Below are 12,915 nucleotides of genomic sequence, written 5' to 3' on the forward strand. Positions count from 1 at the left end.
GTTCTGAACCAATGTTCGCCTTTAAATTAAAACAAATTTAATCATCCTTAACCTTTAAGCTAAAATAATGATGACCGGGGACTTAAAATCATTGTTTTAATTGATGGCCTTCATGCCCTGGCACTTGGCCTTGTGCCCTCAAAAAGTTGACCACACTAAAGGCCAAGTGGCCTTGCCCCTAAAAGGATGAAATTCCAGGCCTGGTTGTGACTATAGCAGAACAAAAACAAACAAGGCAGAACAGAAACATAGGGCTATAAAAATGAATGTAGGCTATTAAAGAAGAACTGTTCTGAACCAATGTTCGCCTTTAAATTAAAACAAATTTAATCATCCTTAACCTTTAAGCTAAAATAATGATGACCGGGGACTTAAAATCATTGTTTTAATTGATGGCCTTCATGCCCTGGCACTTGGCCTTGTGCCCTCAAAAAGTTGACCACACTAAAGGCCAAGTGGCCTTGCCCCTAAAAGGATGAAATTCCAGGCCTGGATGCCACACGTAAATATGCAATCAATCTAGTTTTAAGAAAAGCATGCGATGATGTCATGGAGAAATAGTGCACTACACACCCCCACCCATGTGGCAGCGACCTGAGACTCTGATTGGTGGAACTCGCCTTACTATCAGTGTTGTTTTCGTCGACTAAAACTAAGACGAAAAATGTCCGTCGACTACCTTGTCGCGCCACAGTGCATCTACGTAGGTGGTGCGCTTCTTTCCCCTCCTGGCTTTGCCCTGGGTTGGCTCCCAGAGTCAATTTACTTACCTTCTCTCTCTGATTTTGTCTGTGACCCGTGGTAGTATAGGTCCCCATAGAGGTCCACATTTCTGATGCTGTCCGTCCATGTGACACCTATAGTGCCATTCGTAGCATTCTTGTGTAGGGCTCTTTCCTGTTGTGCTGTGAGGGTCCATGTCTCAGTAATGTTGTAGCAGAATAGATAATAATAGTAAGACGACGATAATAATAGCATATGCTCTTTAACCAAGGTAACAAAAACAAGGTGTTAGTTGGCTTATGTCAACAATGCAGGTTGACATACTGTATGAGGAAGAGTTTTACACTCGAAACGCGTTGCTGAGCAGTCTGTAAGATTTTAAGCCATTTGTGTCTTTGTTTGCCTAAACCAGGGGTTCTCAACGTTTTTGGCTGGGGACCCCCCGAAAATGCTTTGGCCATGTCTCGCGACTGATTCAGCCGTCAACATGCCTGCATTTTGCTGCCTGTACCTGTATGAGTAAGTGGTGACAAAATAAACCCTTCTTGATGTCTACATGAGTGACGTGACCGTGACCCCAAAGGAAAGTGAGACCAGCCATGCTGTAGTGTTACGGCTTGGGAACAGAACAGAAACGGACGGAAATGAGGCGCTATGGCGACCCCGATGGAGAATTAGCCGAAAGAAGAACATTGGCTATGTCACACTCTGTCCTTGAGTGAGGGTAGTAGTGTGTGCACAAAAGGCACGTGTCACAGTTCTCAAAACCTCAAAAAGTGTTCAAATGAGCAGGATACTCAAAATAGGAAGCCAGAGTCCTCTTAAAGGAGCATTCAGTGATTTGGGTGATTTGGAAAACCACCCAGTCCGCCCCGGTAACAAAATGTGCACATGCACACGCTCTACAGTGGGGGGGAAGTGCAACAGCATGTGCACCAAGGCCCGCCCCCACACATGATTGGAGGAAGGCCCCTCTCATCCTGATTGGATGAAGGCTTTGCCACCCGCCACCAAAACTGAAACTAGGGTTTTTTGACCCCAGGGGCTCACTGGCATAGATATTAAGAAATAGATGCCTCATTTGCCGCTGCAGTTCATTGGAGCGACGTGTATCCCAATGAAGGCGGAAGTGCAGCTGAAGGCTTTTTTTTTTTTTTAACAAATCTTTATAACAGTCATGACCGTATACATTACAATACAAAACAAGACAAACAAACAAACAAACACAAACAACAAAGTTATTAACAATACAACATCAGAGCCAGGGGGATTAGATTACTAACAGAAAACATTAAAGAGTGAACACAAAGCAACAGTTCTCCGCAGCTTTATTATTTAGAAGTGCTGAAGGCATTTGCTGTCTCTCGCTGTCACTCAAGTGACTACTGGCCAATCACAGCGCGTCTTTTCCGGGACTTATGTTACGCACGCGGAAGCTTGACAAGCTTCCGCTTTGCTTCCGCTATTCTTCGCAAGGAATGTCGGGAAAATAGTGCCTTCAATTTTGACACACGCCTCAGAGCCGGAAGGGGCGTCTATGTATATATGTCTATGCTCACTGGGGACAGGGAGGAACTCCTTATATGGTCAGCACACTCTATAGTAGGGAGGATTATCCAAATAAAAAGAAAAAATAAGTGATATTTGAATGAAGCGAAATCACTGAATATACCTTTAAAGGACCACTTCACCACTTTTCAACTTCTCTTCCTATAATTGGTCCTAACTAATGTTCATGATAAAAATATAAATGTTCCTACTCAGACTGTGTCTCATAGGAAGGCTGTGGGCAGTTCAGAAACCCGTCCACCAGTGACATCATCAATGGTGAATCCAAGCTAATAGAAACGGCAGGCTTTCTTTTCCTGAAAAGTTGCAATGCAAAAGTTGAAGCCATCGTTCTCACGATAATAAAAATCTAAATATATTTTAAAACAAATCTTGTTTAAAAAAAAATCTGCCTAATGATGATGTCACTGGTGGACGGGTGTCCGAACTGCCCAAAGCCCTCCTATGAGACACAGACTGAGTAGGAAAAAATGGTGGTGTTTTATCATGAACATTAGTGAGGACCAATTATATGAATTGATGTTGAAAAGTGGTGAAGTGGTCCTTTAAGCAAAATCAAACTGTTTTATTCATTCACCTTTCAAGTGTCAAAAATGATGTCCCAAAAACAGTACAACACACTATTTAGTATTTACTATGGCTGAATCGGTTGACCCTCTTGGTCTACAGCCCTACATCGACTGGCCCTCCTGGTCTACAGCCCTACATAAACTGCTTGTCAGTGGCAGGTCCCCCTTCTTAAATAGGCTATAGGCCCCTCCCACTGGACCGTACCAACCCTAATTGATTCCACAATGAACAGCCCCATGTCCAGAGACAATAACTACTTTACTACATAATCACATTTAACCCTTGTATAATTCACATTTAAATCATTACCCATCGTCCATAATAATTCACATATTTACAAAAACCTACAGTTGGTCTGATCCAGTGGGATGGACTGAGCATGCTCCCTACAATGGAGTCAGGCACTATAAAAGGCAGCCTCATGCTACAATCGGGTCCTTCCCCACTGGTCAGCACCAGGAAGCACTGTGGTGACACATGTCAAACATTCTCCAAACATGCTTCACAACTTAAAGAATAAAGGTGAGACTTTGTGTCCTCATACATACATACATACATTAAACATATAATTTAGGGGAGAACAGTAGAACACAAGAAAACAGTCTGTCATCTATTAAATGAGTCAGTGGCAGGGTAATCTGTAGCCCGTCTCCGGACCCCCCGGGTTGAGCTCCTTTGGACCCCAACCCATAGGGTCCGGTATCACCAAAGCAAAGCTACATGATAATTCTCAAACGCACAATGACACCGTTGCGTTTGATTTTGCTGCGCTGTTCGTGTGTGATGCTGACATATTCCAAAAGAAGCATATATCTGCTATAGGAGCCAACGGAAACATCAATGAAACTTTCCTTTGGCGCAGAAGCCGTTAAGTATTTTTAATCTTTGTCAGACCGTTTTGGCAGCTCTGAAATTCTCTCTTGTTGACATCCCATTGTACCGCCTCCAGCATCGGGGTTGGCTATCTGCGCCTCCCTACGCGCCTCGTAGGCGCAGCTAGCCAACCGAGACAAGTGGTTTGTGTCAACAAGGAGGGACCGAAGAGAGAATTTCAGAGCTGCCAAAATGGTCAAGCACAGTTTAAAAATACTTAACGGCTTCTGCGACAAAGGAAAGTTTAATTTATGTTTCCGTTGGCTCCTATAGCAGATATATGCTTCTTTTGGAACAAATAACTAGCACACACACGGCGCAGCACAGGGGTAAATCAGGGTAAGTCAGATTGCGTCCCACGTCGCTTGAAGTCGACGAGAAGGAACCCTACATAAAGTCATCAAAATGTCAGAAACTTTAACGTATGGTTCCGAGAGGGGCTAGGTAATCTGCCACAGGCTATTTCATCGTGGGATACCGACATACAGTATGACAAAGTATAAAGCAGGATTTAAAGTTTAACCTTGTTTACCTGATGATTCTGATGCTGATTCTGGTTACTTCTGTGCCATACGTATACTGTACCTTTGCTTCTCTGCTTCCTGGCCATGCCGTCACTCTACCTGTGGGCTCTGTTCTGATAGGATCCCCCTGGGAATATCTTTTTGGCAGGATTATTCATTAGAAATATGTTCAGGGAGTGATTCGAGACAGAGCATTGATGCCAAAAACGGTTTCATTTTATGCTCAATAGATATTTATAATTATGCTCAATAATTATTTTGTATTCCAATCCAAGAGTTAGTTGTCTGTGAAATGAGGGTTTAGGTTTTCATGACCTCTGGTTGTTGGAGGGAGTGCAATGAGTACCACAGACGAAAAACAGTCCAAATGTCATTCTGACCCCTCCACGAAAAGGCCTCGTTGTCCTGAACCCTTATCCATCATTTATACATTGTGGATAAATAGTGTGGACTTAGACTGTTTTTCGTCTGTGGCGATGGTGCCGGTTTGACAGTGGAATTGGTACAGCTGGTGCTACTGGTGTAGTTGTCTAAAAAGTAGGGCCTTGTGAAAAGAGTAATATACAACGCTGGCATATAGCCGCAATTTGCAACAATAGATTTTTTTATAATGGGATGAATCTAGAGTTGCAATACCCTCCATTGACTCCCCACTCATCATTTTGCGTTTGCGATCTGCTCGTCTTAAACGACGTTAAACTCACCAACATTGCAGCTGTAGTCCAAGCTTGAATTATTCTCTTTCAATCTGCAAAGCTTGTTTTTCATAAAAATCCCCCGTAGACATGTTATGAGCTACTTTCTGTCAAGAAGAAGAAATGTTGGAGTTTGGAAGCGCTCGTTTTTATTAAGGGGTCGCGCTGCTGCCTCCTGCATTATGTGCAAATGCGAAACAGATGCATGCAGGGACGTTCAGTGACTTACGACGAGCGCTTCCAAACTCCAGCACTTAGAAAAATAATCACTTGCACAGAATTTCTTGACAGAAAGTAGCTCATAACATGTCTACGGGGGATTTTTATGAAAAACAAGCTTTGCAGATTGAAAGAGAATAATTCAAGCTTGGACTACAGCTGCAATGTTGGTGAGTTTAACGTCGTTTAAGACAAGCAGATCGCAAACGCAAAATGATGAGTGGGGAGTCAATGGAGGGTATTGCAACTCTAGATTCATCCCATTATAAAAAAATCTAGAGTTGCAAATTGCGGCTAGCTGGCATATAGCATTTTATTCCAACTGGGACTGTGGGGCCTATCCAATGTGATTTTCCAAATAAAGATTAGACATAGCTGTCATAGGTGCCAGTCTGCCAGAGCATTTTAGTTGAACTAGTGTACATTGTCAACAGAATCACTGATTGCACCCACATGGGATATTTCTTTAGTTAGATCTTGAACTTGAACACGTATGTTTATTCCGTTTTGGCAATTTATTTATTGTAGTCCTATTCATTTTTAAGTGGTGCAGGTGTGCACAGCATGGTTGTTTTTCACCACCTGTGCGTAACCTAACACACACACAAACGCACATATTAACTGTATATATGGTGATTTCGGGTGTGCCAGTACAGTACAGTACAGTACAGTACAGTACAGTACAGTACAGTACAGTACAGTACAGTACAGTACAGTACAGGGACCCCCACACGGTAACTCTGTCATTTCTCAACCGTTTCGGAATCGGGCCGGCACCCTGGATGCGTTCCTGTGGTTTTGGAACTTGGATCTGCTATTTTCAATAGATTTTGTACACATTTTGTACTTGTGAAATGGCACATTCTGCACAATGAGTACTTTTACTTTTAGTACTTTAAGTACATTTTGATGCCGATACTTTTGTACTTTTACTCAAGTACATTTTCAATTCCGTACTTTTACTTGTAACGAAGTATAGTTCTAAATTGCAGTATTGGGTACTTTTACTTAAGTAAAACAATTGAGTACTTTTTCCAACCACTGGAGACTATTTTGTGTCGGTGAGAGCTGGGCCCGACTCACACCTTGGCCTCACTCAGACCTTTACTGCATTGCTGTATGCTTGTTGGATGAATGTTGTGTAGTGTCATGGCCGCCCCAATGCATTTCCAATGGAAGTCACATGGTTTGTAGTCCACATTTTGGACTACAAGCTGTTGTATGGCTTTCGGCTGTGTTTCGACTGCGCCCCTCCCCCTCATACAACACAAATGTTGTGTCAAACCATCTGACTCCCATTGGAAATGCATTGGGGCGGCCATGACACTACACAACATTCATCCAACAAGCATACAGCAATGCAGTAAAGGTCTGAGTGAGGCCCTTTACATCTAGCATACAACATTGATGCATGCTTGTTGTATGAGATGTATAGCTGATGCAAGCTCGCAATGCATTTCCAATGGGAGTCACATGGTTTGACACAATGTATGGCTTTCGGCTGTGTTTCGACTGCCCCCCTCCCCCTCATACAACAAAAATGTTGTGTCAAACCATGTGACTCCCATTGGAAATGAATTGAGAGCTTGCATCAGTAAACAAGTCTCATACAACAAGCATACATCAATCTGTTGTGCACGTGTGAGTCGGGCTGAACGCGGGCGATGCTGACCCTTCAGACTGTTTTGTGTGGGTGTAGAGCTGGCCTGAACGCGGGCGATGCTGATTCTGGACAGACTGTTTTGTGTGGGTGTAGAGCTGGGCTGAACACGGGCGATGCTGACCCTGGACAGACTGTTTTGTGTGGGTGTAGAGCTGGGCTGAACACGGGCGATGCTGACCCTGGACAGACTGTTTTGTGTGGGTGTAGAGCTGGGCTGAACGCGGGCGATGCTGACCCTGGACAGACTGTTTTGTGTGGGTGTAGAGCTGGGCTGAACGCGGGCGATGCTGAGCCTGGACAGACTGTTTTGTGTGGGTGTAGAGCTGGGCTGAACGCGGGCGATGCTGACCCTTCAGACTGTTTTGTGTGGGTGTAGAGCGGGGCTGAACGTGGGCGATGTGTGGGTGTAGAGCTGGGCTGAACTGGAGACTGTTTAGTGTGGGTGTAGAGCTGGGCTGAACGCGGGCGATGTGTGGGTGTAGAGCTGGGCCGAACGCATGCGATGCTGACCCTGGACAGACTGTTTAGTGTGGGTGTAGAGCTGGGTCTGAACGCGGGCGATGTGTGGGTGTAGAGCTGGGCTGAACGTGGGCGATGCTGACCCTGTACAGACTGTTTTGTGTGGGTGTAGAGCTGGGCTGAACGCGGGCGATGCTGACCCTTCAGACTGTTGTGTGTCGGTGTAGAGCTGGGCTGAACGTGAGACTGTTTTGTGTGGGTGTAGAGCTGGGCTGAACGTGGGCGATGCTGACCCTGGACAGACTGTTTTGTGTGGGTGTAGAGCTGGGCTGAACGCGGGCGATGCTGACCCTGGACAGACTGTTTTGTGTGGTTGTAGAGCTGGGCTGAACGTGGGCGATGCTGTCCCTGGACAGACTGTTTTGTGTGGGTGTAGAGCTGGGCTGAACGTGGGCGATGCTGGCCCTGGACAGACTGTTTTGTGTCGGTGTAGAGCTGGGCTGAACGTGAGACTGTTTTGTGTGGGTGTAGAGCTGGGCTGAACGCGGGCGATGTGTGGGTGAGAGTTGGGCCCAACGCGGGCGATGCTGACCCTTCAGCTGTTTAGTGGCTCATGTCTTACAGCCTCACACTCCATGCTCTCTGATTTCAGCTGTTGTTCAGTAATCTGATCTAAGTCAGGCCTCTCCAACTAGCCGGGAGGTTATGAAATGCTTTGTGCCAACCACTGAGTAAAGAACCTGAGAGGGGATTACAGGGGCCTCTTTCTGAAATGTCCCCAAACTGCTGAGGTGGTTATTATCCCATTTTGGGCGGGAACCCATTTTGGTGTTAGCATTATGTTATGCTTTAGCTATTGAAAAATAGCAGATCTACAAGCTCATAACGCGCCACCGAGTGGCGCGCTACGAGCTTGTAGGTCTGCTATTTTTGAAAAATCGAAGAACCACTGACATACAGTAGGGGCGACTCACACGGTCGCAACAGATTGATGTATGCTTGTTGTATACAAAGGGTGTGATACATCTCGCCCCAATGCATTTCCAATGGGAGTCACATGGTTTGACGCAACATTTGTGTTGTATGAGGGGGAGGGGGGCAGTCGAAACACAGCCGAAAGCCATACAACAGCTTGTAGTCCAAAATGTTGTATCAAACCATGTGACTTCCATTGGAAATGCATTGGGGCGGCCATGACACTTACATCTTGCTTACATCTAGCATGCATCAATGTTGTATGCTAGATCGAAAGGTGTGAGTGAGGCCTTAGAAACATAGCTTTTTCAGAAAACTGTCAGGATGTAGAAGACATTTTTAGAATCTGATCTCAGGTCAAAATGGGTTATTGAACATGACACCTATTCATCTACATCGTACCAGACTTGGATCAAGTTCGATAAGATGAGATTGTTATCTATATTAAGTTGGAAATGTGTCTTCTGTGAAGATTTTCTTCATATATAAAGGCCCTTCAAGTTGCTCAACAGCGTACAAATGTCACAGGATGGATTAACAGCTGCAGAAGCCATGGCGAACATAAAACGAAAGCACCGACAAAACAAAACAAAACAAACGCCCACCATCCCACGTTAGAATAGATGCTGCATGAGGAAGATTAAAGAAAAATATGTACAATCATGTCAAGAACTGTGGTGTACTCCATCGTTTGTCTTGTATTTATTTTCTTTTTTGTCTGTGTAATGTAATGTCCATATTGTGGTATTTGTTGTTTTTCTATGTTGTGTTAAAAAAAATGAGTGGTTCTACATGCAGTATTCGAACAACTGACATTTCAGAGCCTCAATAAAAATACATACAAAAAAATTCACAAAATCTAGTCTGCAATGAGTGTGGCCTATATATATTTGGGAAAATCAAAAAAAATACAGGGGTGAAATACATTTGGATTCTTAAGCCCTGATTGTATGAGTCGAGGAATTCAATTTAGTTTGACTCAGTTCCACAGATAAATATTGAATATTGAAAATAGCCGAGCTTGTAAATCTGCTATTTTCACAATTTTTGCCTCTTTCTTATATTATTTGACAATTTGGCCAATGTTTGCCCAGTTTTTATAGTGGTTTGTTGATTACTTTTTTTAAGGTATTATACGAAGGTCTTAAAAGTCCTTAAATTGTCACTTTACAGTCTTCTGGGGACCCCTTAAAAAGTGTGTGGGACGGCCCACAGGTTGAGAAGCACTGGCCTGGTCTTCTGGGGACCCCTTAAAAAGTGTGTGGGCCGGCCCACAGGTTGAGAAGCACTGGCCTGGTCTTCTGGGGACCCCTTAAAAAGTGTGTGGGACGGCCCACAGGTTGAGAAGCACTGGCCTGGTCTTCTGGGGACCCCATAAAAAGTGTGTGGGACGGCCCACAGGTTGAGAAGCACTGGCCTGGTCTTCTGGGGACCCCTTAAAAAGTGTGTGGGACGGCCCACAGGTTGAGAAGCACTGGCCTGGTCTTCTGGGGACCCCTTAAAAAGTGTGTGGGACGGCCCACAGGTTGAGAAGCACTGGCCTGGTCTTCTGGGGACCCCTTAAAAAGTGTGTGGGACGGCCCACAGGTTGAGAAGCACTGGCCTGGTCTTCTGGGGACCCCTTAAAAAGTGTGTGGGACGGCCCACAGGTTGAGAAGCACTGGCCTGGTCTTCTGGGGACCCCTTAAAAAGTGTGTGGGACGGCCCACAGGTTGAGAACCTCTGCTCTAACCAACTGTCGGTTTTGCCGGAAAATGTTATGCACTAATACCTTCATATTGATTAAACAATTCTGGACGGGAACCCATTTTGGTGTTTTAACTAAGCATTATGTTATACTTTAGCTATTGAAAAATAGCAGATCTACAAGCTCATAGCGCGCCACCGAGTGGCGCACTACGAGCTTGTAGGTCTGCTATTTTAGAAAAATCGTGAAAATGCGGCACAAATCTTTGAATATATATTCTTTCAGAGCGAAGGTTTTTTTTATTTCGACTTCAGGCCTAAATGGTTTAAACTATAAAACATACAAGTAAAATAACACACAATCCAGATGACGGCAGTTGTTTTGAATTATTACATGTTGTACAGTATGTGTACAATATGTGTACAGTATGTGTACAGTATGTGCTGCGAAAACTGTAGGCGCCGGAGAAGCACAGTAAACCTTTATAATATAATATTAACCCATTTAGGCCTGACGTCGAAATTTAAATGTCTTCTAAATCCTGACAGTTTTCTGAAATACCTCATGTTTCTGTATCAGTGGTGCTCAATATTTCATGTCAAGGACCCCAAAAATGATATGTAATTGGCCACCGACCCCCATCTGAAAATATGTTGTTCCAGGAGGCAGGAACCATTCAGGAACAAAGAGTTGAGTTAAAAACATTCGCACTGAAAGAAGATATATTCAAAGATGTGTTGATCTACAATAGCTTGTAGATCTGCTATTTTTCAATAGCTAAAGTATAACATAATGAAACACCAAAAGGGGTTCCCGCCCAAAATGGGTTAAATATATGCACCTATAATAAATAGGTAGAATCACTATACTGTTGTCTTTTTCAATTACACTATAGATAAAAAAAGAATTATTGATAAAAAGACAAACTACGAAAAAAACAAAAACAGACGATACAAAAAAGGGGGGAAAAAACAAAGCAAGGAAAAAAAAAAAAAAACAAGGCTGCATTTTTCATATTACAGGATACATTCATTGAAATCCTCATACATTATCGATAGGCTGAAAGAAGAGACCCCACTTTTCCCACTTTTTATAGAACTTATCCTCTTGTAGTCTAAGTATGAATGTTAGTTTTTCCATGACATACAGTTCCTCAGTAATGTCCGTCCAATGTTCTTTCGTTGGTGGGTCCTGTTGGTACCAGCGTCGTGTGATCGCTTTCTTACTTGTTGCTAAGAGGATCTTGATTAAATATTTATCATGTATTAGAAACTCTTCAGGGATATTTAATTTTGGGCGGGAACCCCTTTTGGTGTTTTAAACATTATGTTATAATTTAACTATTGAAAAATAGCAGATCTACAAGCTAAAAAAAATTAAAATTAAAAAGATTTTTTTTTTTTTCACGATTTTTCAAAAATAGCAGATCTACAAGCTCATAGCGCGCCACCGAGTGGCGCGCTACGAGCTTGTAGATCTGCTATTTTTCAATAGCTAAATTATAACAATGCTTAAAACACCAAAAGGGGTTCCCGCCCAAAATGGTTTAAGGTTATTGTAGCAGTCAATTTATATTGGGGGTCGGGAGGGGGCGGGGCGGGGGTCCCGAGACATTGCCAAAGCATTTCCGGGGGTCCCCGGCCAAAAACGTTGAGAACCCCTGGTATAGATGGTTGACACAGATAGGATGGGTCTGGTCTTTAAGTTATACTCAGAGGATCAGTGACAAATTACCTGTCAAACTACATCTCTAGAGTGAGTGATGCCCACGGGCACAGCACCAGAAGGAGATCATCTGATCTTGTTCGCCCAAAATACGCCTCAAACATGGGTAAAAATGCATTCTACTATATGCTGCCTAAAGGCATAGAGCAGGGATGTCAAACTCAAATACACAGTGGGCCAAAATAAAGAAATCGGTCGAGGTCGAGGGCCGGACTGTGTTTCAACACACGGGCACCGCGGTCATGAGGACGTCCCAGGCAAACAGCAAAAAAGTAAATGCATTTAAAACTGAAAATGCATTATTATTAAGCTCAGTTTCCTGTTCTATGATCCTCACCAAGCACTGCTTTCATAGTATGTGTCACTCGCAGTGCATTGTCGGACTTGTAGTATTATGGTGGTCCGTGCAGTATACCAGAGGGCCAGTTCTAATACTAATTAAATATCATTCCGCGGGCCAAAGATAATTCACTCACGGGCCTGATTTGGCCCCCGGGCCTTGAGTTTGACATATATGGCATAGAGGTTCTCAACTCCCCTATACCCAAACTCAAATCTAACCTAAAGGAATTCCTGTCCTCAAAATACAAGTGAACATACAGTTTAACTCCTTGAACATCATGATAATAATAATAATAATAATTATAATATCTGGGATTTATATAGCGCTTTTCTTAACACTCAAAGATGCTTTACATGTGTTGGGGCCAGGGGGGGGGGGGACAAGAAAAGGACAACTTTATTAGAAAAAACAATTAAAAGAATAAAACCAATAAAACAGTGCATATAACAAGTTTTAAAAACACATCAGCTTGGAAATGCGATGGTGAACAGGTGGGTTTTTAGTGCAGATTTGAAGGTGGGAAGTGAGGGAATCCTGATAGTGGAATCCTCCGTGCGTGTGTGTATAGGGTTTTTTATCTTGGTTTGATCTTTGAAAATCCTCACATCATGTACATGGCTGTGACTCATTACTCAGGTATTGGCTAATTTAACTTAAGCAATAACTTTGTGTATATATATAATACTGTATATGTAACATTCGCTATAAACACTCCCACGTCATGTGACTGGGGTGAGGCAATTGTCATTAATCAGAGAAAGCATAAAGTGTCACCTAATATGACAAGGTCAGTATATCACGGGACGAGCAGAGGTTGAGTGGCTCTTAAATCTAAATAGTGCTGATAGAATAGGCAGAATATGTACCCTTCCCACATCTAACAGATAACA

The 12,915-nt window shown here is 43.4% G+C and overlaps 1 protein-coding gene across 1 annotated transcript in view; it reads left to right on the forward strand.

The window, feature by feature from the left end:
• Window positions 1-3,152: 3,152 nt before the first annotated feature.
• col18a1a (collagen type XVIII alpha 1 chain a) overlaps window positions 3,153-12,915 on the forward strand; it is a 137,098-nt gene continuing 127,335 nt past the window's right edge. The window contains exon 1 of the mRNA XM_079519196.1: window positions 3,153-3,384. Coding sequence (XP_079375322.1) covers window positions 3,360-3,384 — 25 coding nt within the window. The 5' untranslated portion in view covers window positions 3,153-3,359. The remainder of the gene's footprint in view (window positions 3,385-12,915) is intronic.

This window comes from Electrona antarctica, assembly GCF_951216825.1.
Source record: "Electrona antarctica genome assembly, chromosome: 13".
In the NCBI taxonomy this organism is placed as follows: Eukaryota; Metazoa; Chordata; class Actinopteri; order Myctophiformes; family Myctophidae; genus Electrona; species Electrona antarctica.